Below are 26186 nucleotides of genomic sequence, written 5' to 3'. Positions count from 1 at the left end.
TCTGATCGATAACTACAACTCATTGGGAACATATGCCAACGTACTCAGATTATACTGTACCTTGCTTAGTGCCGTTCAAGCCTTCAGTTTAGAGCCGTTGGATCTGACAAATATGGCCAGGCCTAAGTTTGCAATGGCATACAGTCGACGGAGGATTTGTGCCACATGTGCATTCGCGCGCGAGCTCACTTAACGAGCCTATGCGACACGAATTGCATGCATGATATGATATGATATGATATGCGATAATCACGCTGTCGATTCCGTGCCAATCAAATGAGGGCGCTCCGCCATGTACAGAGCCGCACGCATACGTATATACGACTATGTCCACGTCACGGTGCATGCGTCTTTCTCAGCGTTCCAGTTCACTTTTTTTCGATGGAATGCGTATGGTGATCTCATGATTTTGCAGTAACATCCAATGAACATTTAGAACAGACAAACACTTTTATGTAAAAAGAATTCAAACTGTACACATTTCGAGCTGACTCTTATAAGATGTACTGTTAGTTGGCTCATGAAGGCCTGAGTAATTATTGCTTTCTTGTCCCAATGCCAGTATTGGCCATGTCACAATTCTAGCCGCGTCCTTAGAAAAGAAGGACAATTAACATTGTAACACCCTGGACTGTGAATGAAAAATGTGATCATTCATCATGAGGGGTACACGTTTATACAAGAAAGAACAAAAGTAACTTATAAACACCGTTATCGAAGATTTATCACGCAGGACGATGTTGGTAGGAGCCCGGAGTCGGAATTAACTGTCCCGAGGTCCGCTGCCGCCCACTGCTAAGATGACGCCCCCTCCTATTGTACGTTTGAAAGATTCCATTTCCCATTTTTGTTTGTATTGTTTTCTTAGAAAACGGTGTTTGATTTGAGGGGGGATTTATCCAATCCTTTCTGCCTGAGAGTGAGCGACGATTTAGATTAATGTCTTGAATCCCCATCAATCTCGGTCTAGTATAAATGTTAGTGTCAAATTGCTTCTTATTTCGTCAGTGCTTCTTTAATTTGTCTATATTTCACTTTGCTCCCGCGCGAAGTCCCCATATTTGAGCATGAATGTGGAGGTTGCGGTGTCATCGAAAAGGATACACGTTCCTCTCTCTATTAAAATAAGTTTGCTGTTCAAATTCGTTTTCCGAAAAAGAAGGTAAAAGTTGGTGTTACACTGCTCCTCATTTCCAACTCCTTTGACTAAGTTTGGTCCTTATATTCATAAAAAGTCCAAAAAATGTCCAGATCTGGAGATTGTGGCGTCGTTGGAAAGGGTACATGGTTCCTCTCTCCATTGCACAAAGTTTCGTGTCCATATTTTTGTCGTGACTGAAGTATCCCAGAAAGAAGGCATCGTTTAATGTTACACTGCTTCCTATTTCTTCAATGATCCCTTTGTTTACATTTCAATGGGCCTTTTCCCACTTCCTACTAAACTTTCTAAGAATCAACATATGACAAAATGAACTCATTATTTCTACTTAGTCCATTGGCTATTGCCACCATGAATTCGATGTCTCACAGCTTCGTGTATACAGCCTCGCCCATCTGGCGGGTATAGGGCACGAAGCATCCCGCTAGCTATAAGGACATTGAATATGCGCCCATAAAAAAACAGTGAAAAAAAATCGAACCGAAAACGCGCCGCCTGGTGACACTCGAGGATGGGTTGGTCTCCCGTTTTTGTCTGGAAGTTCAAGATTATGGCCAGAAGTTAATTTTTCCTTTTCAACTAAAAACACTCCAAACAGTAGCAAAACTGTGCACTCAGGTTTGAATGTAGCCGTCCACCTCTATGAAAATAGGCCCACGCGTTTGAAGTTTTTGTGAACGACATACCCGGAGTTGCACGCCACAAGTCCCAAAGTCATGATTTACAGAAATATTTCTGTACAGAAATATTTCTGTTATCACTCCCGATTATGGCACCTCTTATTGTAAATGACCCCAGGCATCACAAAACTTTAATTGTGTATCTTCCACCTTTACTTTCATTTGGCGATTCTGCGTAATGCAAAAAAATAATCCCAAGTTCAGACATTCTCTTCAGATTTTCACAAGTTAATTAAGCAGGAAAATAGACAACGGACAGACTAACACACGGCACGATCTGTGGCAAAGGGGGACCCTCTAATGTGATGTGTAAGCCATGTACCCTAAGGCTATTGCGCCTATTGCATCCACCCTGAAAATATGAAGGAATTCCAAAGATTCCCATATAACAAAAGAAGACACAAAAGGCCCCCCCCTTTGCCACATTGTGCATCAAATGGAACTATGCGTGTATTTTGTAACAAATCTACATATGACGCGATGGTTTTGCCATTTTTGTGGCGCGGGAGGGAGTAGGCCCTACGAGAAATTTCTCATTTTGCAGCTGAAAAATTAGACTCAAAATTATGCATGTTTGTTACAGTGATCATGGTAATTCTGGCTGCGAAATGGATTTTTCACTTGATTACTTTTTATGCGCGAAGAAGTTTCCGAAGCGATCCAGAACTTGGGAAACTTGTCGTCACTTTCATCAAACTGTCGCCATGATTTTTCACCGATCCTGTAAAAAGTGAAGTAAAAAATGTTAACATTTTGAAAATAATTTTGTAGTATCTCCAGCACACAATGTGCCAGACCAATGGTTACATTTCATTGCAATTTCAGGATTACTTGAGCTACAATTAGACTGAATAATGTATGTGATCCTCAACTAGGAAAAATCACAGATAATTGGTAGGCCATAATGCCAGTACGTCGACTAATATTTTGCATGTTTGGCCCATATCAAACCTCAAAGTTTGTCGCATTATTTATAAAGAACAAAAAACAGCATGCATGACAGAAAATAAGTACATAATGTACATGTATAAACTTACATGTAACTCATTATTTAGATAGCATTGTCTACCCTGTCTAACAGCAGTCAGGGATTGTGTACGCCAGGATCCCAAGCTTGGACGCGCCAGGCAAAATAATGATCGTCTCTGTGAACGAGGGCGCTCTGAAATTTCCACGTGTACGCGTGATATATTGGCGCGTTCGTTTTTACTGTCAGTGTGGGTCAGTCATGACAGTACATTGATACAACTAAGTTGGTCGAAAGCTTCAAGTTCCAGCAAAGCATTGGCAGTACGGCGGCGCATGTATTAAATGACAGCTGTCGTACGCGTTTAAGCTGTTTTGGTAAATCTAAGGCTGTGGTAGATAGTAAGCAAGTAGATTACTTATTAACGTGCAGATCGTCAGCCTATTTCATTCACTTACTTAGGCCTACGTACATGTAGGTCTACAGACTATACTACTATACTGATCATGTTGATCACTTCAAGTTTAACTCGGCAAGTAATGAAGTTGAAGTAGCCTAACCAATAATGCCTAACTTAATTAACACGTTATGGAAGGGGCTGCTGATCAATTTTTGTGGTATTAGCATGATTACGTTAGGCCTAACGTTAATCCGGACTTGGACTCTAAAATTTTGTTAAAAGCATTTGGACATGGTTGGGCGATTACTAGAACTTGGTAGAAGGTGACTTGTAGAGTCCATGTTACTCAGACTAGCATTAGGCCTGAAATCCTGGACAAATCTCATTGGAACATGCCTCCCCCCGTCAATGTTGTTTCTCATTGGGTAAGCTGGCCTTAATCCCGGTCCAAATGACTGCAACATTGAATGGGGGAGAGGGGGATCTTTTCACCTCGCTTCCCACAAGGTGTTCCAACTATTTTGGTGTGATTTTAGTGTGACCGATCCAGTCCAAAATTCCAAAAAGAGGAATACTAACGCTCCACTCAGTAGAGCTACATTAAACCTACTAAAATCACTAGCCTCAGGCCTACTAAAGTGTGGGAAGCAGGGCAGACATCGGACCTGACAGTTCTGGGGGTAATTACCAGCATGACTAGCAGTGATTAACATCCATGATGGTATAGTAGCCAGGTCCCCTACTTCGTCACAGAGGCCTACTGTGAAAGCAGGATGTTGAAATTCAGAATGTATCATGTTGTCAGGGGGTGCTCACACTGGCTCCCACCCATGCCATGTTCTTGCTATTCCTGTCGGTAGGGAACCAGTTTGCCGTGCGTGTTCCTCATGTGCTTCCACATAACTTGTGCAGTGCAAGTTCATGTTGCTTATTTGCGTGGAAGCCTTTAATTGCAAAGTACCACTTTCATATATGACGGCCATTTAATATCTGATTCCATGCACCCCATCTACACAAACATTGATGGAAATTTAGTTTAGACAACATGCATTCACGGTCAGATTATGCCATGTATGCTGAAAGGTGCAGGTGGACCCGTGCATTGATTTTGCATGGTACATTGGAATCAGTATATGACTACGGATTCAAAAAAAAACTTTTACCCATGGAGTTCCATTCGCAATACTCGGGTCGTTCTATCCGGAACAAAGTTGAAATAGATCACACTTTCAAAACGCTGGCACGGTGCTTGTAATTCATGTGAGTCAAAAGGTTGATTTGTTTTTCTTTTTTTTAATGAAAGGGAATTGGGATTTTTAAAAGTTTGTTTTCAAAAATTTATCCACCCACTAATTCCCCCCCTCCAAAAAAAGACATCAAAAAACCTAGAAAATTTTGAATGGCCAGTAGGACCTGTTTGTTTTACACATGTGGTATCTAGGGCACAATCAGTGATCCGTTGGTGGTGAACTGACACCACAACGTGTGGATGGAGCGAACAATCATTTGGATCACTGATCCACATCCAGTCATGCCAGTGTGAAACGAACAGGCCCCTGGTCATCAGTCATGCCTAGTACTACATGTAATAGGCACACTGCTCCCAGCCTGCGTATTGCTTCTTTTATTATGGTTGGGCTATTGCCTGATTAAGTCCAGTGAGCCAGTTCTTTATTCCAACAGCGTATACCCATACAAGGCTAGGGGAAAGTGCCATACATGTATGGACAACACTAATTTTCCCCTTAAAATGTTGTAACAGCCACCAGAAAGTGAAATTTAGCTGAGAAAATTCTGAAGCATTTACACTGAGAAAACACTATTTTTTTCAGACAAATCTCATTGGTTTTTGTACAGGGGCATCAACTGTAGTGTGTACATAGAACTCTTTTCCGAGGCTATTTAGGAACAGCTGCCTGTGCGCAATAGTTCGTCCTATCAGCGCAGCCATACGCTGACTCGTGTGCGTGTTTTGTTCCTGAAAGACCTTGGCTTTTTTTAAAAACCAAACTGGCTCATTAATGTTAAAAGAGGTAATTCATAGGGTCCTAGCTACTCAGACTAGCACTACACAGTACAGCACAGGTAGTTTATCATGGATTGCGTTCTTTGCGACCCTGCTCGTATAATTGAATGAGAATTACATGTTAATTTCTGGACCCACCTAGGCAGATGACGGTGACCTTATGCTGATAAGCTGCAGGGTTATGTTTATGGACGGGGGACCGAGTTTCGATTTTTGAGGGTATTTTATGGGGTCAAAATTGTCAGTGTTAATACACGACACATGGAGGAATAGACTTTCACATGATTTGGTAATCGCCCTGTATCCTTGGCCCTACCTCCAATGTAGGGAAAAGTGGGGGGCCTTGTGAAAAAGCTTTTATGGGTACCATATTTCTTGTACGGCTTCACTGCTTACCCAAGAAGTTCACCATTTTGGCAATTTGCTGACTGTTTCTGTTTGTGAAATTCTTGTATCTATTTTGTCACAGCATAGGTGCAGTTATTTCATTGATTCACATCACCATCGTTATTTACACAGAACAATTCAGCGCTGAGGTGCAGCAATGATTTTGCCCTCAATTCCAAGAAGTAATGCCGAGGTAGTTCATTAGTGCTCTGCAAGTTCATCAACCACTGGGGTTGTGCTCCAATTGTTCATAGAAGGTGATTAATTTATTTTTATATTGCACGTCACTACATGTACACCTTTTTCATAAAGGTATGGTTCGTGCTGCTTTTGAGGCGACGTGGCCTCTGATTCAGGAGCTAGCCTGCCTGTTCAGTGAGGCACTTTTTGTCTCTTTTCTAATGTCAGATCTTCTGTTGTTGAACTAAAATGGTGGAGAGCTTTTGTCCCTGGTGGTAATCCGCATCGCTCTAAATGCCTCAAACTGTGATACACTGTTTCAAAACAAGGCTGGATTATCTCCACTATTGAGAGCGAAAAAATGTCCGTAATGCCCAGCAGCTTTTGTTATAAGGCCCAACTCTTTTGTCCCAGTTCTGGGCTCCCGGGCTCTGCATATAAAGCCTATGTACTCGAAAACGGGTCGCCCGGCAAGAAGTGATTAAAAAAGTAATTATTTAAGTCATCATTAAAGTCAAAAGGGGGAAACATTCTGAATATGTCTATACTCAAATACTCAATATTGTTGGTCACAAAGTAAAATTTTCCAAGTACATTGAAGAAATACTTCACAGTTGACTGTATTGTCTAAACATCACAGCAAAAAATATTAGTTGGCTGCATCTGCAGTCTAGTCATTTGCATGGACAAACATGAGGTGTACTCGTACTGTACATCTAGAAATTATATTCAGAAGTTGTCTCGATATCCATCTAAAAACTTGTAAAAGGAATTATCAAGTTGTACCTTTTGTGCTGTTGACTGTTTTATGAGAACCAATAATGATATTCTACTCTAAAAATGTAGCATCGGGAGACTTTAGTGCTATTGCCAGGAGAACAACCTCTAAATAAAACTGGAACGGGCTGTATAAATGGTGAGGGGTCAGAGGTTAATCTGAAATGGGGTTGGAGCAGCTCAATGCACACGTTGAGACCTTTCTCTGAAGAATGGCGTCCATGTTGTTGCAGCATGATGGATTCGTTTGGACCAGTGGCTCATTCTGAATGATGAAAGTGATAAAGTTGGGCACCGTGGACACATACTAGTTGTTTGTGGTTGCATCTCCAATTAATGCTAAACCTTGTTAAAGATGTAAAACTGATGATTGATATGTGTACTTGTCAACCAAAAGTTAAGGTATCATTTATGTGCTTACCGTGGGTAGTTTGTTTTTCTTAGGTTAACTTGATAAATTTTACTTTTGTCCTTCGGATGCAGGGAGACAGGCACATACTGTTAAGTGTGACTATCACAAGATGATACTGATCCCTCGTTGCCATGTGTCACCCAGCCATGAAGAATACTGGGATAAGATTGCAAAGAAGACAGGATGCAAGACTTCTGAGTGGTCAGTGGTAAATTCTAATTTGTTTTAAGATTGCAGGACAGTAAATATTGTTGATGTACGCTAACTTGGCGGCATGGTCGCCAATGTGACACACTTTTGGTTTTTCACTTGTAGGGCCTTGCTGCAGCAATATTTTTACCTTGGATTTCATTATAAGTGAAATTCATCAAACTCATCGTGATTTTAGTCACCAGCTGTAATAAAGTTCTGTTATCATTTTATTTTGGCTTGTTTTTTCCATTTTTTTCTGATGTGCCAAATGAACTCATTTAAAATGGACCCTCAAATATGAAAATAAATAACAAACTTGTTAGGTATGTAAGTTAATGTTATAATTTCTTAGACCTTATTTTAAAAGGAAAAATTTGTTGAAATTTTTCAAGTGTAATACATATAGAACACTGAGCAGAATTCATGCCCAATTTCCAGACGCCACTGTTTCTGAATTTTGGACAGAAGTTAATGACATCGAAATTCTTCACAAAGGTTCAAAAGCCTGCCCTACAAAGTTAACGGTACCTGTATTTAACCAAGTTGGCTTGAAGGTTTCAACAAGAGGTTTTGCAGCACTGTGTGAGGAAAGTCATGTGAAAGTAGGGGACTCTGTCTACTCAAAGCTCCAAAGTGACTGAGCAGACCAAATTACGCTTTGCATGCTGACAAATTCTTTGCTTTAGCATATTTGTGGCACATGGGCTGGATGGTTGGTAAAAAAGAAGGATGGAAACTTGATAGGCAGGACTTCCAGGACTTACTTGGAAATTAGTACACATTTGTGTGACCAATTTACACCTATCCTTGTGTTTGTATAACACACCTCTGTCCAAAATATAAATGTGACTGACCAGAAGAAGGTTTGACCCTCCGTTACGCTGGACACGCATACTTCTTGTACTTAAGAAACGAAATTTCGAAGGGGTATAATTGAGGGCACTGTAATCAGGCAAAATGTTTTTGTATAGTGCCTAATACTTGGAAATTATGCATGTACAATGTTTTGGCGCACATCTGGCTCACACTGATGCAAATGTAATGCACTGACCTATATTAGTGAACCCTGCTTCACCGTGTTTCAGCCAACCAGGATTAAGAACCAGCGAGAGGAATGTTTTATACATGTAGGTAATCATGCCTTGAACTTACCCAAGGTTTTCGTTACTCTACGCTTGGCAGGTACGGGGGATATCACATTCTCTCTGGTATCCTTCACAAGTACATCAAACCCACTGACACCACCCTCATCATCGGCGGAGGCAACTCTCATCTCAGCGAGGACCTCTATGATGTGGGCTACCACTCCCTTGTTAGTCTCGATGCCAGCGAGGCGGTGGTCAAGCAGATGACTGACAGAAACAGCAAGGCAAGACCACTGATGAGATTCATCAAGATGGACGTGATGCAGGTAAGAGGTGATCTATTTGTGTTGCACCAAAAAGATTGGCAAGTACTGTAATAAAATAGCCCCTCGTCATTACCTTGTTGCTTACTTTTTATTTTTTGGTCTAGCGTGCCCCTCCCATCCAATACCCCCGAGCTGAATGTGTCAGCCCAGCCTAGAGTGCCATAATTGAAAAAAAAAATTTTGTCAGGCTAACGGGATGAATTCAAAATAGCCATACTTCCCTCAGTCTGCTGGTTGTTGTATTAGAGTTAGGTTGTCTGTGGAAGGCTACAAGTTTTGCTTGGGTTTTGCCAGAGGAAGGCTTATTGTAATGACCAAACGAGTAGTAGTGTAGGGCAATTTCAAATCTCCCTGGGTTGGGAGCACAGTTATCATGGTTATGGTATTGTAGCCATGAACTATCCCACTCACATTGACCATCACCAAGCTCTGCCTACAGGTTCTTTTTATTTCTTAAAATCAATTGCTCTCCTTTCATTTCTTTTTTTTCCCCATAAATTTGTGGAATTTATTAAGTTTTATTTGTTATTTCCCAAATGCTGGGCATTCCAAATGAACTAAATGGATGTATAACTGTGGTGGATTTTGTGTCGTTTGTAAAGTGATTTTGCTATTCCTCTTCTGTTCACAATCTTCTGTTTCAATTCCACAAGAGCCTGTTTGATCGCATTTGATTGCCGACATCTCATTTGTTTTTGAGGGTTTTCTTCCTTTTTGTAAATGACAGACAACTATCAGATGTAACAAATGTCAGAAAGTATAAACTGTAAAGAAGTCTCAGAGTTAAGTTCAAGCTTGAACACGTACTGGTAAATCTTACCATGAGTATAGACCGTGTTTAAATTACTTGGCTGTGGATTGAAAATACACGTGAGTGTATGGCAGAGGCTGCAGCAACTTCCAGTAGAGTTCTGTGTAATTTCAAGCCTCAGCCAAGTGATTTGGATGCAGCCTGAGATCTAGAGATAATTCTTTGTTCACAGATGGATTTTGATGATGGCTCTGTGAATGCCGTCCTTGACAAAGGCTGGTTGGATTCCATCATGGCTGGCAGCCAGGAAGGGGCTGTTGAAACGGCCAGTTGCTTCTTTGACCAGATTCACCGCATCCTCAAGATGGGAGGACGTTACGTCTGCATAACGCTTGCAGCTGATCAGACTGCGAGACACCTATTGGAATACTTCATTGAAAAGTAGGCTTGAATGTTCCAGAGTAAATAACATACCGTAATTTTCGGAATATAAGCTACAGCTTATGCGTTGATTCTCATGCAGAAAAATATCTCTGCCGCATATATGCCTGGCTGCTTATACAGCAAACTTTGAAGGATAAAATCAGTCACAAAACGCGTACTGTGTGTTGGTGGCACGCAGTCATGTTTTCGGTGATCGCCGTTTACTCAAACCTTGGAGAGTAAATAAAATTTGAGTTGACCAGATTTCGAGTTATTAAATGGAATTCCTTTACTTGCTTCGATGTGATGGCAACATTTTAGTGATCATTTTCCCCGTTTTTATTCCATCGCATGGTGTATTTTTTGCACACAAGTAATCATTTTACTGAGATTTTTTTTGTTACCTAAAGGTTTCTTTCTACCGCTAAATAAAAATCAACCGCTTAAATGGTATGTGTACCTCGTACCTTCGTGGAGCACATCTCGTCTTTTTGCTGATTGTGTTCGGTGTGACATGCCACAGAATTTCGGACTTCTTTCACTTAGCTTTTCTGATGACATCCCCTTCTGTGGTCATGTGGTTATTGGAAAGAGTCAGTGATTGGACTGTCCGTGAACGGGTCTGCGGTAGCAGTCAGGATAGCCCGAAAGCAGGATTTTGTCATGGTTGTGGTCGGTGTGGGGTGTTGTGTGCAGTGCATGTGCTGTGCAGCATGCATGCAACACAGGTGGTCGCGCTTGGAAGTGATGACTCGAACTAAGGTCTCGTGGGGGTCCTTTACCTACTATCATTGAAGCAATTTTCAATGCATTGTTTTTTCAATCGTCACAAAAATTTCGAGATAGCCAGGTGTAGTGTTGTAAACATTTTAAATTACGGAGGTATTTTTGTACATAAAATTATACTCTTTTAGCAAGAGAAAGTCAGCCTGCGAGATAAGATGGTCTTTTGACGTAACTGACTTCTATTTATCAAGATTTTATTGTACATTTCCGTCTGTATAACTCTGAAAAAAAGGCAAGAGCTGCTGCACGGCTCATGCAGGACAATCATCCAGCTCACAAAAATTATTAATTTTTGATGACTTGAAATTCATGCTTAATGGCAGCATAGAGCAACGAAGTCCTTGCTCTGTAATGGTGGCACTCATTTGCACTCTGCTTACTTGTATTGGGATTGCACATGTTGTCGTGGTAGTGGAACCATGGACATACTGTACATATTGTTCTGGTGCTTCAGCACACAGCACGATGACCTTCATGGTTGGATCGTCGTCACTGCGGTGCATTTTATACGCTGATGCGGCTTATACGCCGATTTTAAATCTTAACTTGCCAATTTTTGCGTGGTGTGGCTTATATGCCGCGTGGCTTATATTTTGAAAATTATGGTACTGCTGTCATTCTCGGATCCATTGAATCAATATGCAGTGAAATTGAATACTGGTTATACACAGCTCAACATGGCCATTTTAGTGCAAAATTCAAACACAAGTTCTGTTTGAAAGTGTATAAGTGATGAGAATGAAAGCAAGGAACAAACCTATTCATGAAGTCAATGACGCAGTGCTTGCATGTATAATTTTAGAGTTTTACCCCTAAGATTGTAGAACACTTTCAAAAGTGACAAAACCAAATCAGACTCAGGTTTTTAGAAGGACATGTGGGTTGCTAGTGCGTAAAACACTCGGCTTTACCAGTGTTTTCCTGGGTTTGATTCCTTACCCCTTGTGTATGTGAGTACGGTTGATTTGTTGGGTCTCTCCAATGCAACAAGGGCTTTTCCCTGAGTCTTTAAGGTTTTTCTCCCTTTACAAAATCAACTCTTACGATCTCTGGCTTTGCTCTATGGACCCTGTCAGACAGTTGGGGGTCACCTAAGATGCCTTTACATGCTTTTGGCTAGACCACATGGTAGTTTAATGTATTGTATGGTGCATTTGAACATAGTTGTATGTAATGTACAATCCAGGAATAAATACACTGTAAATTATGAATGTCTGTAGTGGCAAAGTTAAAGTTACCCATTCGCAAACATATTTTTTGAATCTTATCAGAGGCTGTATGGTGCGTCTTCATCGGGTGACCAGGGCAGAACAAGGTGCCAGGGAGACCCAGCTGAAATCCCAGCAAGGTCCAGTTTTTGCCTTCGTCTGTACCAAGTTCAAATCCATTCCAGGAATGTCTTTGGTAAGATGAATTTGGTTCAGGACTGTAGCTAGGAATTTAGTAGTGCTGGCTGTTTTTGTGCCGGTTCCTATTTGTATGCACTCAATGCCAACCATGCACATGTACATATGCCAGTGCACGTACATGCATGTGTACATAATGTACATTTGTACATGCGCATCATGAATGAATTCGGAAAGATTTATATTTCAAATAACCTGACACCTGTGACACTGGTTCAGAATGACTTGTTATGACCTGCTATTCCTTTCTGCATGGGAAAATCTCCTCAGCTACCAGTACTGTATTTAATGCAAGAAATAAGAAATAAAATTGATGCAAGAAATAAGAAATAAAATTGATGCAAGAAATAAGAAATAAAATTGATGCAAGAAATAAGAAATAAAATTGATGCAAGAAATAAGAAATAAAATTGATGCAAGAAATAAGAAATAAAATTGATGCAAGAAATAAGAAATAAAATTGATGCAAGAAATAAGAAATAAAATTGATGCAAGAAATAAGAAATAAAATTGATGCAAGAAATAAGAAATAAAATTGATGCAAGAAATAAGAAATAAAATTGATGCAAGAAATAAGAAATAAAATTGATGCAAGAAATAAGAATTAGTGTGTTACCTTCATGTACATGTGCTTAGTTACAAGTACGTACCTGTGTTCATATCAACTCGACATAAGTGTGTTATCACCTCAACTCACACAACTACAAAATTGTAAAAAACATTTCAGGTGGCATTTTAAGAGAGTTCATTTTGCACTTCGGAAAAAAAAAATTGCAAAATTGGGCCAAAATAAAATTTCATCAAAACTTTGTAGCAGGTATATGAAATCGACATTTATGAATCAGAAGATTTAGAGTTTGATTAAATTTAACATTTTGTAATATTGGTGGTAAAATATTGCTTAAATAATACACAGATGTTAGAGGTAAAAATTCGAAGTACCCAACGTTAGGATCTGTGCCACTTTCGGGTATGCAGTCTTTAAGTGTAAGCAGCAAGCTGTAAGCAGTCACATGAATGAGTGTTGTTAGGGACATTTTTCAGTGTGAGAATATTCCAAAAATTATGGTAGTAAGAATCTTTTGGTCTGGGAACCAGATTAAGCATGGAAATTTGATGCTAGAAACCAAAGATCGTGTATGTACATCACGTACATGTAGCATGTTGTGCGGCTAGGTTTATTTAGAATTCTCTTTCGGTGAGATCTTTATCAAATTGAAACAAAATGACAATTCTTAAAAAATAAAATGGCCAATTTTCTCTCTCAACGCCAAAAAGTTGCCATAATGTAGTACACATTGTGATTTGTGATGGCTGGCAAGCTGCATTTTTATCCCGAGTGCCAGCCAGAAACTTTGAATGGTGGCTAGCACCAGCCGGCGTTGGCCAGCGTAGTTACAATCCTGATTTGGTGGTACATAAAAGGGGCAAAGGCACTATTGCAAGGAACAAAAAATGAATACAAGCATGTAACATTTTACAGAGTTTGTTAAATACTAATTGTCTGTTACAGCCATTGGAGGTCTGTCTAACTGACGCTGTCACACCGCAGAGGGTGGAGTCAGGGGACAAGATCCTGACAGTCATTGCTGAATGCAGACACTATGCAATAGTCAGGCACCAACTCCAGACAAAGTAAGTCAGTCAGCAAGTTTGCCCTAAACCCTTGTTCTGCTTATATAGCATAAATGCATGCAGACTTACATGTAGAAGCCATTACTGCAGTCTTTCACACTCATGCTGGTCTTATGCATATATGCGTCAACCAGGAAAGTTACATTTCTTGCCGCAGTCCACGTACATGTACCTGTTAAGAGTTACGCAAGTACATGCATTTAACATGTCATGTATTGTACAACACTGCTGGGAACATGATGGGGTCCACAAGACGTGTGCAGTAGAGCGCTTGTTTAGCGTAGCAATTTCTATTGCCTATGCACCTGGCCCCTGCCCATTCAAATGTCAGCTGCCGACCTATGGACAATGTTTGCATGGGGACTTTTGGTCCAAATTTTCACCACTTTATTACTTTTAACAACACAGAAATCCATGTATTTTTCTTGAATGCTTGTTCTTTCCCTTCTTTGCTTTTGCCTCTTTTTCTTATTGGCAGTTGAACCAGAAAAACAAATCATATTATGAAAAACAAATCATATGATGAGTCATTTCAAGTCATTATCATTCTTAAATGTAAATCTTTAGTTTAAAGCAAATTTTAATATTTGTTGAATGTGTGTGAAGAAATTAGGATCCTTGGAGAATGTTTGGTGTTTTGGAATGTTCTATACAGTGGTATAGTGGCACCGTACTTCACTACATCACAACAGTCAATGTTTGTACTGTTGCTGTATGTGATAATGTGTCTACCATTCTGTGATTGTCTTGTCTATTCAGGACAGGTCTGGTTGACAGGATTTCTGTGGAGTTTTATGACAGCACGAAGCTGGAGAGCCCTCGCTACACGACACATGTAGTTGATAGTGACAGCAAAAACTATGGGTTATCACAGAAATTTGCCATCTTCATCACACCTCAGGGAAGGTAAGGGCGAGGGAGACATGTCCCTAATTTTTGTACCAAGTTGAAATTGAGGTCCGGTTACTCCACATTTTGTGCTTCTGCAGATACTCCACACAACTTGATAGGTCCGTGGTGTGAATATCCCATTGTTGATTTTGAATGCAAGGTGTTGAAATGTAACATTGCCTACATTCCTATAACACACTTGTTTAAGGATTGTTTTATTGTTTCTTTACAATTTTACTTTGTTAAATTTTCTATTGTGCCATTCTGTGTTGTTAATTGTTTTTCAGTTACAGTTTGGGTCAAACCTCCTTCACTGATCAGGGGGATTTAGTCACAGATCCAATTATTATACTTCAAGGGCATTTTTGTCATGTGTCAGAAACAGACATTCTGAAACGGACAATCAAAATTTCCACAAAAAAAAGAAAAAAGGACGACCACTCAGACCAAACCTTAAATGAGAGGTAGAGATGGAATTTTGCATCTTGACTAATGCAAGGAATCTCCTGAATAGAAATATGTCAATTTGTGTGTTTTTATTTGGATTATTGTTCTACCTGCAGAGAGACAGAATGGATGTTTTCCACAGACAAAGGCAGAAGAAAGTTAGCCGAATCGGCAGGGTTCCAGCGACTGCTTGTTGTGTCGTTACACCGGGATCATTTTTACACTGACATGAGCTCCATCAAGGCAGAGCTGTCCAGTCAAGTCATGGAGCTTGCTCCGCCAGGACTTGACGAAAGCATACAGGTAGGCTGAGACTTTCAACCTTTTCAAGTTTGGCAGCCGTGGGCGGACGGGGGGGGGGGGGACATTTGCCCCCACTTGCCCCCTTTACTTTTTCCAAACCCAAATGAAAATGTGTAGCTTGCAAAAGCATTTGTTAAAAAAGGCTAAAATAGCTGAAAATTGTCTCAGATCACACCACAGAGTATCTATACTCCAAAATTTTCCAAGGTTCTTAAGTGGTTCCTAGACCCACTGCCACTCAGAGCTTCGTGTTCACACTCGTATTTGTTCTGATCAGGGCTATGACCCCCCCTACTTTTCAAAACAGAGTGACGCCCTTGTTTGCAGCAGGACTTTCTCAACAGCAATCGTTGTTTTTCCCAAATTTTTTTTTTTCACTTTCAGACTCTTCAATTCTCTGGGTGTTTTAGAGCCTTTTATGCTGTTGTACATGTATGTATAACTGTGATGAGTAATCAATCATAGCACCGCTATCCTTAATAAATACTGCCAGTCTTTGGCACGTCGTAAGTTAGACCAGGTTGGGAGAAATCAATCCCTGGTCACATACTTTGAATAATCAATCGACCACATTGACTTAAATAGATTTTTTCCCCTCTTTGCATTTTGTTCTCAGCCTGTATTTTCCCTGTAAATACTCTATAGTGTAAATATTGCCATAACTACAGCGATGCCACTATAGCTCATAACTTAAGAGAAATCAAAGCCTGGTCATCACTTTTAACTTATTACATGACTGCATTCTCCTCAGAGTTGGCTGTTTCTTTGTACTTCTTTGACAGAGCTTTTTCCCCTGAAATATTCCATATTTAGTGCAATGCTGCCTTGGATAACAAGTTAGAAAAAGTTTGGAGAGCTTGATCTGTAGTCCCTCGTGACCTTTACTTGACCGCAGTGATTTACAAGTTTCTTGTTTCTTTGTAGTTTGTTATTGGTAACATGCCCTCTGTTGTTGGACATGTCCTGTGTGGTCGCAGACGTCTTGTTTAACTTAGTGCGGTAATATGAGAATATCCTTTGCTGATAATGTTTAAGATGAGTAGACCGGCTAAGGAGAATGGATGCTGATAATGTCTGTCTTCTTTGGCTCGGGCATCCATACCTTTCCTGTTCCAAATTCAAAGCAAGGTTTAAAAATTATTGATTTCTGGTGATTCTGTTCTGGAAACAGGAATATTACTTCATTTTTTAATGTTTGTCTTGGGAGTAGTTGTAGACAATCTCCTTATGTCAAGATTGATGCATGTGTTATACATACTCTGTAAAGTGGTGTACACCCAGATGGTGGTTAATCGACCTTTTAAGACCTGCCAAATGATGGGCTCTCGACAAGTTTCAATGGCTAAATCATTTTAGGTATTAATGAATATTTTTCGAAGTTGTTCATCTGTTTCGATAATTCTTGCGTTTGGCTGTGGTTTCCTCCCATGGCATCGCCAATAACCATGGAGTAGCATTCTGCAAAAACCTCCACAAATACTGCGATGCTACCTTGGATATGAAAGAAGTTAAGAAAACATTATCGGTCTGTTGGTACTTACATTGAGTCTTTTCAGTAACTTAAAAAGTTGTATATTTCCGTGGAAGCTTTTGATAGAACTTTCTTGCTCCATCCAGGTACCCTTCATATCAGTCGGGGATGACATAGGGCAGAGAGACGTGCTTTATAGAGGCAACAGCCAGTGGACGGGAGACTTTGTGGTGGAGGACGTGAAGAGTGACGACGGGGAAACATTCAGGAGGCTTCTGTTTTTGAGTGGCACGCTGATTCAGTCACAGGCTCGTCTTAAAAAAGGTAAGCTGCCGTGTTACTTGTTTTGTGTGATAACAGTACAAATGAACTCATGGTCTCATAGCTCCAGTCTTTTAATCGTCCGTTTCACCACGAAGTGACGTATAGGATAGTTTGGTGCACCGCGAAGTGACGTACAGTCCATAGGCTTTGTACACACGATACATCACTTTGTGGTGCAACCGACGAAATACATCTGTTGAGTAAGTCAGGAAAGGGTATGCTGACTTGTGACTTACCTTAAAAAATATTAGTACAATACGTAGAAATGTCTGTACATGTGGATGCCTTTCAACGTGTTTCTAGACTGTTAAGTTTGAACTACCCTTAACCTTAAAAGGCCCAGGCCTTTTGAACCTCTCATTGGAGATGGGATTGCACTGTTTTGGGATTAGCTGTCTTATGACCAGTCCTTTTTCAAACCAGCATAAGAAGACATAAAGTATGAGGTTTTAAATTTTTTCCCAACAAAGGATTTTGCTGATTTGTAGGAGTTCACATTAGTGTTGGCATTTAGTGGGACAAGTCTCTATCTTTGACCTTTCTGACTTGAGATATGATGCGTTCAGTTTTTATAAAATTGACTTTGTTAAACTGAATGCAAGACATCAACAAACACCCCTGAATGCAGACTAGGATAAAAGCATTATGACAAGGTCTTAAAAATTAGGGGACGGAATTTAGATTCTACCTTGCCCAGCGTTAAAGGTAAACGCACAAATAAAAGATATTATTCCGGCAGCATCATCTTTGCTTTGTGGATATACAGGTATGTACTAAGTGATCCAGTGACCAGAAGTAGACCTATTATTAGACCAGTAAACAGGGCCCTACATATACTCCTTTGTCATATACTGTGCCCTGTCTCGATTGATAGTGATTTCTTTCGATCAAGTTTATCCGGGATGCCTGGGGGTATTATCTGACATCCGCTGGATCTTATGAGCTGAAATTGCACCGGTCTGTTCAATACTTACAGGGCAAACTATCCTGTGTTGGAAAATAGACAGTGGCTAGTTACCTTGCATGACACAAACAATTTTGCCCAGTTTGTGGCTGAAAGACACGAGTAGAAGCTGTCCCTCTTCAACAGAACTGCACAGAACGTTGCACTGTTACATGCACCTGGAGGAAGTGCATGTGCTGTACCCTCTGCCAGAAAAGATGCCCCAGCAACAGCAGAATTGTGAAATAATGTTAGCAAAACTATACAACAGAAACCATTCGTCCAAATTCTGACAATAAATGTTAAAGTTGAATAACAGTATAATTCCTTTCAGTACACAGTGTGCAGTGTGCGTATGTATCAGTACGTCGCATTCCTTAACACAGGGTTTCATACTTGTTAGCCAGCAACTAGTGCCAACCATGCTATAAATCGATTGTCTATATGTACTTCTGTTAGACTACATCTCGGTAAAGTACACTTTGGAACATTTTGGTAATCCCAGTCCGTGATTGGAATTGTACTTCCATTTCCGTTTATCCTGTAGATGAGCAACCCTGTCATTGGGAACCAGTAGAACTCAGCTGTTCCTATGACTTTCAGAACTTTGTTCCCAATGGACATTCAACAAATTAATTGTACAATGCAACCAGCAAGTGACAGGATTGCAATGCCACACAGTGTCTGGTTTCTCTGAGTATCATCTTCAAAACAAACATGATCTTACCTCCATTACCTCCAATTCAACTTGTGCTGGTTCAGGGATAGCCTCCTAACTTGAAGTTAAAGCTGATACCCGTGTATCCCTGTTATGATCAAAGTACATGTAACACAGCTCACAATTATCTTGCAGCAAGCAGTGCGTGAGTCCATAATGAGTCCACATATATGTACAATTGTGAAGCAACTTGAGATATTTAACGCTGAAGTTGGACAAAAATTGTATCAATAGGGGCACAAAGAAAAGTCACTTATGCCCATGTGCAGTAATACTCCTGACTGAATAGCAATCGCCTGCTAATATCACAGTATTGTAGCAAAGTAGATAAAGATACTTGGGAAAATCAACTTGACAGTCGCTCACTGCAAAACCATGAATATTAAATAGACTTCATGACAAAACTATCCCATTTTCTAGCCGGTAGGAAGTATTTGAAGGCACCGCTTTTGACCTTTTCCGATGTAACCGTACACAGTGCAGTTATTAATTTGTTTGTCTTATACCTGTATACCTCGTTATGTCTATTGTTAAAAGAATAAAGTTACCATTTGTATTCAGTGACCCTCTGTGTGTGTACATTGTTATCAGAACTGTGGAATTACTATGGCTGTATTTTCATGCAATAATCATAGGGCCTATGCACAATTTGGCTTTCAGCAGTAGATTATTTTCATGTGGTGGTGTGGTGATACGTGTTCATGATTTGCCGTGATATTCAATCAATTACTCCATCACTGCATCATTGGTAATAATCCAAAGCAAATATTACCCCCACCCCCCAAAAAATGGAAGTCAGTGCATGGAGAATAACATTTTTTGCTTGCTGCCACACGTTCTAACGTTTAACTTGTATAGTAACATAAGAAGTACTGTACTATATTGGTAATTTAAAATGGAGGCCAGATGGGAGTAAAACTAAAAGCGCAAAGATCCAGCCAATCACAAAATCAAGATTATTATAACCTGCTGAGTTAGTTAATATTGCCCTAAAATTACAAAGGAAAAGAAGCTGACCTGATCAACTTCACGTGCTGTACATCAAACGAGCTTATTAAGCTGTGACACGAAACAGCCGTCATTTTTCCATGAATAGATGGACCAACAGGTCTCTTGTGGAGTCGAATGAGATCAGTACGTGCTAAAGTCTGGGTGTAAACTATCAGACAGGCTCTCTGCAAAAGTAACCATCACTTAACCATACAAAGGAGTCTGTGTAATGCGCGAGTCCAGTTGAAATTCTTCCAGATAGGGAAAACATTCAACTTCAAGCTTGGGGAGGCAACATTTTTTCCTCCGAACGAGGAAATGTGAGTTTTCTGCAAATAACAACCTGGAGTATAGTTAGCCTTGTAAGTATTAAACATACCGGTGCAATTTCAGCTCATAAGATCCAGCGCATGTCAAATAATTCCCCCAGGCATCCTGGATAAACTTGATTGAAAGAAATCAAAATTAATCAGGACAGGGCCCGGTATATGACAGAGGAGTGTACGTAGGGCCCTGTTTACGGGTCTAACCTATCAGCCTATCTTTATTCAAATTGCAGGGATTAGTTCATAAACTACAGTTAATCTGCTAACCATTCAATAATGCTATAAAGTTGGCCCTAGATACTTTAGAGTTAAACTTTTCCCAGCGAGTTATAAACTGATTTAGCTTTTGTTTGTTTTTTTCAGAACGACCCAGAAAGGGGAGGCAAAAACAGAAGGACAAAGGATCCGGGTCAAAGGTCGCCATTGATTTCAATTACTTGGACTTTAACTTTCACAAGCACATGGTGGCAGGCCTCGCTGCAGTCCCACAATTCCTTGACCTTCTTGCCAGGGAGATGCGGCTTTTAATCGTTGGTCTTGGCGCTGGTATTCTGCCTATGTTTTTGCACCAACACTTCCCAAAGGTACCACACTGCTTGATCACAGAAGTCAGCAAGTTCCAGCAAATTTTAAGTTGCCGTTGTTATTTGAAGTAACACGATTGCATGTGTAATGAAAAAAAAAACAGCAACTGTTCTGCCAATTCAGTATATGCTTGGGTGCTTGTTCGCACTATTAGATTTTCTGAGTGCAGTATATTGTGACAAACAAAATGCATTGGAGTTGAGCAAGATTAATTGAAACTGACATACAAATATACTTACGAATGTTTCACTGGGACACACCAACATTGGGAGTGACTGTAGTTCCCTGCATGCAGATGGCAAATACATGTAGAATTTGTTGACTGTTTCCAGTAATGCACTGGAAAAACAAGGGCCTCTCTGTGGCAACCTCATGGTAGCACACTTTATTATTGTGAATTGCCTGTATTGCAGATGATTCTTCAAAAAGCGATGCCATTAGAATATTACCCAAGCCATGGTATGCATTATTTCATTCAGAAATACCCGGCATACAAGTGCATTCGTTTCTTGACATGGAGTGCCCGTGGCTGGATTTTTTTAAACGGATATTGTTATTGACGTGTTTGCATTTTCTTGACAGCTATGAACTCACCTTCGTTTCATTATTCTTTCTTTCCTAGCTACTCATTGATGTGGTGGAGTTAGATGCAGCAATTGCTGAGGTAGCTAAGTCTTGCTTTGAATTCACTGAAGATGAACGAATGAAAGTGTCTATAGCAGACGGGCTGGAGTACATCACAAGGCTAGCTGAAGGTAGAGGAAGCACTTCTGACCTTGGAGTTAGAAACCGTTGCATGTGAAATGAATGGAAAAGTTTGACTCTTTGCAGGAGCATCAGATAGCTCTGTACATCCTACAAAGGTAGGAATAGACAGCATTGTAGAAATGGTACTAAATTCACCAGGATTCTTTGACAAAAGGAAAAAAAAATTGACAGTTGTTTGGAAACGATTCTATTTGCGCCTTCCCCTCTTCCATAGACCCAAGACCTGGATACACCACTGATTCTCTTGTTAACTCTTGATTCTCTCTGGAATTAATCCTTGCGTTGCTCCGTTCACCAAGAGTTTGTTTTATTGTGTCCTTCGAAATAGCAGGTGTATTGAAGGCCAGGAAGTTTTGGCTCCATAAAGTAGCTTCATCATCTCTCTTTGGTATGGCGTGACCAGCTGTGTTGTTTTCACTTCATACCAGAAACCACCAGCCCTACCTACCATGTCGTCTTGTTTGATGTTGACGCCAAGGATCTCTCAACAGGCCTCAACTCTCCACCAAGACCCTTCATCGAAAAAGCCTTCCTGAAGAAAGTGGACTCCATTTTACATCCACAAGGTAGATTGTCAAGTCTTATTCCTGAAAGTACATATACGTATAAATATTCTTAATATTTCTTTCCGAATGGAACAGCAGCACCATTTAGTTTGACTTCTAGTGTCAGTGAGGTGGCGCATTCTGTAAAAAGTCTAGGCAAGTCCAAGCAAGTGTACATCAAGTTGGGTCTCTTGACAATGGACAAAGCATACTGTCTGAAACATTGAATACCCTTAGGTTTTTTTCAGAACCACACATACTCGAAAAGAGTTATCCTTGCACGGTGCTACCACAAATCTAAGTTTACCTAACTTACTACTTCACCTTGAAAAGCTTCAAATCTCAAGTCACATGTCAGTGTTTGCAAGTTCAAGTCAAGATATGTCATTTTTTGAAAGTCTGAGTCAAGTCACAAGTCATGTGGTCCAAACTCAAGGCAAGTCAAAGTCTCTCTGCCCAAGTACAAGTGAGGAATTGTCATTTCGGAATGCAAAATCCTTCACCCGTGGAGTGATATCACTTCCAAAAGCCGCCGTGTTTGCTCTGTGTATTTATTCCAGTCACGTATTAGGAGAGCAGACGATATTCGGTATCGCGCCCAGGGGGAGGGAAGGGGACTTGAGATCGTCCCTAAAAAGGTGTTTTTTTTGCTTTTGCTTTCAGGAAGATAAGGATCTAATTCAATATACACTAACTTCATGTGCACATGAAGTAAGTGCATGCAAATGACTCATCACATGCTGTTCAGCCTAGCGGGCTAGTTGCATTTGTCCTTATATACATGTACATGTAGGTCAGCAGTGGTTTTTTCGAGATATTTTCGTGTTGTTAATCTGAACAAAATAGTTTATTCACTTTAAATACATACTGTATAAATTTGTACCTCAAATCCACCTGTCAGTTTTTTGTATGTTTTGCAGAATTCTACCCATCCTGTTTTACTGCCCATTTTGCAAAGTGCCAAGTCCAAAATCGCTTTCTGCTCATACAAAAGACGGGTGGACAGGTTGCTGGATGAGACCCTAGTACTATGCTGTTGCACCCCACTATTTGAAATGAATCCTTCTGTTCTCTTTTTCATTTCCAGGATTGTTCATGTTGAATCTGATCAGCCGTGATGATAGCATCAAACAGGATGTCATCAACGACATCAAGACTGTCTTCCCATCCATCTTCACAAAAGGTGGCAAGGATGAGGTCAATGAGACATTATACGCTATCTCCAAAGCAAGACACAAGAGGGTGCCAGAACAAGACACAGAGGAGACTTCCAAATCAGGACAGGATGCTGCCTCACCCTCACGCTCAAACAAGGAGCAGTTGTCATCTCTGTCTGATGATGGCCCTGCCTACTCGGCTTCCGAACTTCTTGGCAGACTGCCAACATGCGGTAAGCAGCTTCAGAAGCTAGCCCAGTCATGCAGCAAGGGACTGTGGGACCATGACCTGGACTTGAGCCTAATACTTGCAAATCTTCAGATCAGGTAACGAGTCTTAAAACTAGTAAATTTTGGTTCAGACAAATACATTGTGTGTTGGTTGCTCGTGAAACATGACATAGCAAGGATGAACTCATGTGCCCATGTTTCATTAGTTTCAAACCTTTTTTGGTCATGAATATAATGTTAAGCAAGACTTCAATGTAAAGTAAGATTAAGGTTATTATTTCACTCTGCTTATTGAAGCATAAATGTATTTATTAGAGTGGGCAACCTATCTCAGCTGATCAGTCTTTAAAAAAAGAGTCAGTTGACATTTCTCATTGCCTAGCATGGGATCCTCCCTTACACAAACATGAACCAGTGGGGTCAGATCAAATAGTCACACTGCAAATTTGTAAAAGTTGAGCGCGCCCTAAGTCAAGTAAAATTTCACTTCAGTTGTTTGTGACATCAAATCCACTTTGCTCTCACTTTTGTCTGAACCCAGCTTGAGGTATTCTCCTTGCCAGATTTGAGCAGGATGGGAAGGCATGTACATGTCTTCCGTATGTTCAGTAACCCAGTGAAATTCTAATCAAATTTTGCCTTAAGGTAGGTCTTGCTGGACTTTCTCAGTTTCACTCCCCGTAATATGGGGGACTACAGCTGAACATGATGTACCATGTATTTTTCTTCAGGAGCATTACTCCTTAATATGAGGTTCCTGTTGAGACTTTTATTCTCTAGGGAGATTTTTGAAATGGACACAGAATGAAGTGAACTTTGATAGTAATTCCTCCAAGCTAACCGAAATAGTGAGGGATCGTGTGAACTTTTCATGAGAAAATGTTCACAAATGTGTGTAACTATTTGGGAACAGATATGTTTGGGAGTGTACTTCTGTGAGCTCAGTCAAGTTATTCCTAAACTTTCCTTGTTAAGTTTGTCCAGTTTCAGTTCCACCTCGCTAACTTTGGTAACTACAGGATTCTGTAGAACGATCAAAGTTTGTGCAAGTATTTGACCTTAAGAAAAATGATCAAATGATACGCATATTGACGCTACTTCTTGGAATTGCTTACAAAGAGGTCCCCCGTCAGTTCTGATGCAATGAAAGTTGTCAGATCCTGAGACCTGTTCCCTATGAAGTTTTAGGTTACGGTACACAGAGTCAAGTCCAACGTACTCAAAGACTTTTGCTTTTTTCATTTTTTTTTTACTTGGCAAAGTCCCCACATTGGGATATCATGGCAAGGATGCGCGTAAGGCCGATGAACATCTGGTATGTACTGAGGGTGGTTTTGAACAGAGATAATGAAGCAGAAGTGACTGTAGGAAGGTTATTCCAAAGAGTATTTGTAGTAAACATTGGTGTGAGAAAATATTTGGCAATATTTCATGATGGCCACATGTTCTTGGGACGGCCTGAGTTCAAAAATTATGTACATGTAGGCTGAGAGATGGTAACTGGTCGTGGATATATGTCGGGCATTTCTTTGACGGGCTTAAATTTCCACTGACTGCCATTTCAATTTCTTTACCATTAAAGTCACGCTCTCAGTGGGACAATATTTGTTGATGACAAACCCTGCAGCTTTTCTTTGTATGGCCTCTCTCTTGTTGATAGTAATTTGAACATTAGGATCCCAAATACAACTGCAGTATTGCAGTCGAGGCAGAACTAAGGCAGTGTGTGCACGTTCCTTGAGAGCATTGGTGCAGTGTTTTAAGTTGCGATGAATCAAACTTCAGACTTTGCTAGCATTGTTCATGATTTTTTATCAATGTGTTAGTTTCATGAAAGTTGGTGAGTGAAGTACAGACCTAGATAATGATGTTCTGAGACAGCCATCAGAACATTTGGACCAAGAGTGTTGGTAGTCTCAATGTTGTTACAGAGAAGAGACATACATGTAGTCATGCTATGACATTTCTCAATGCTAAACTGCATGTTTCACAATACTGGCCCATAACTTCAGACAGTTAAGATCTTCTTGTAGAGCAGCGTTGTCGTCAACAGTAGATAGTGCTTTATAAAGTAAATAATCTTTGGCAAAGAGATGAATAATACTTGACTGTTTGGGAAGTCATTGGCCCAGAGAAGTTGAGAGGACACGGGAACACAGATTTTGGGCATGCTTTAGCTTTCTTCGCCCAGCGTTTATTCCAGCCGCAGCTTGAAACAATAAATACAAATGTTATGGATTTACAGGAATTGCTATGGGGCCCCAGAAACACCTTGAACGATACACAAGTAAAGGCAACAATAATACATGTAGCTATGAGCAAAGTACACAGTGCTGACAACGTAGCACCACTATAACGAAGAACTTCTCCATTGCATCACCAGCAAGAGACGCCGGGTTTAACGACGCAAAGTAATGGGCAAGAAACGCCGGATCTTGTGATGCATGTGTAACGGGCAAGAGATGCCGAAACTCTTACACATAGTGTGACAGTTTTCTCAATTATACATGTATATGCTGGTTTATTCAAATCTCTTGCAACTGACTTGCTGCATCATTTATGGCTGATGAGTTCACTAGGTTCACAAACAGGTTCACAAACAGGTTCACAAACAGGTTCACAAACAGGTTCACGTAAGAACTGTGAAAAAATAAACAAAGAAATAACAATATGAGAGTAGAAATGGCGAGTGAGTCTTTACATGCATTCCTACACTTCACTTCGTTAAACAAAGCTCCTTTTATACGTGTATACACTAAGCGAGTACTGCGACAGGTCAAAGGTCAACTCCACAGTGCACGTTCGAGCGGTCAGCGTAGCGGCCTTGTGGCACGCACACACACACACACTCCTATCCGGTGAGCATGTAGATATACGGTACATATTAGGTGATCG

At 40.4% G+C, this 26186-nt stretch overlaps 2 protein-coding genes across 3 annotated transcripts in view; one reads left to right on the top strand and one right to left on the bottom strand.

The window, feature by feature from the left end:
- The window catches only part of ass1 (argininosuccinate synthase 1), a 30037-nt gene extending 29793 nt beyond the window's left edge, over positions 1-244 (bottom strand). The window contains exon 1 of the mRNA XM_022239211.2: positions 61-244. The gene's annotated coding sequence lies outside the window, so the exon portion shown is untranslated. The remainder of the gene's footprint in view (positions 1-60) is intronic.
- Positions 245-3047: 2803 nt separating this feature from the next.
- On the top strand, positions 3048-24895 carry eef1aknmt (eEF1A lysine and N-terminal methyltransferase). 2 transcript variants are annotated; one of them, XM_022239242.2, is made up of 14 exons: positions 3048-3183; positions 5752-5876; positions 7060-7189; positions 8363-8591; positions 9575-9783; positions 11823-11955; positions 13471-13592; positions 14352-14498; positions 15047-15233; positions 16851-17028; positions 20369-20589; positions 21213-21345; positions 21787-21924; positions 22991-24895. In XM_022239242.2, the coding sequence occupies exons 3-14, from the start codon at positions 7098-7100 to the stop codon at positions 23389-23391; spliced, it is 2190 nt and encodes a 729-aa protein (XP_022094934.2). In that variant the 5' UTR covers positions 3048-3183; positions 5752-5876; positions 7060-7097; the 3' UTR covers positions 23392-24895. The 2 variants fall into 2 exon arrangements, with proteins under 2 accessions (XP_022094934.2, XP_022094933.2); XM_022239241.2 differs by having other exon boundaries at positions 3048-3207.
- Positions 24896-26186: the final 1291 nt, after the last annotated feature.

This window comes from Acanthaster planci, linkage group LG11 (genome assembly GCF_054643075.1).
Source record: "Acanthaster planci isolate LZ-2023a linkage group LG11, COTS_SCS, whole genome shotgun sequence".
Taxonomy (NCBI): domain Eukaryota; kingdom Metazoa; phylum Echinodermata; class Asteroidea; order Valvatida; family Acanthasteridae; genus Acanthaster; species Acanthaster planci.
Note: the sequence above shows the minus strand (reverse complement) of the source record. Positions and strands in the feature narration are given on the sequence as shown.

Coding starts and splice junctions, on each gene's coding strand:
- eef1aknmt (XM_022239242.2), top strand. CDS start 7,098: ATGATACTGATCCCTCGTTGCCATGTGTCACCCAGCCATGAAGAATAC. Junction 17,029..20,368: donor ACAGGCTCGTCTTAAAAAAG/GTAAGCTGCCGT, acceptor TGTTTTTTTCAG/AACGACCCAGAAAGGGGAGG. Junction 21,925..22,990: donor CTCCATTTTACATCCACAAG/GTAGATTGTCAA, acceptor TTTCATTTCCAG/GATTGTTCATGTTGAATCTG.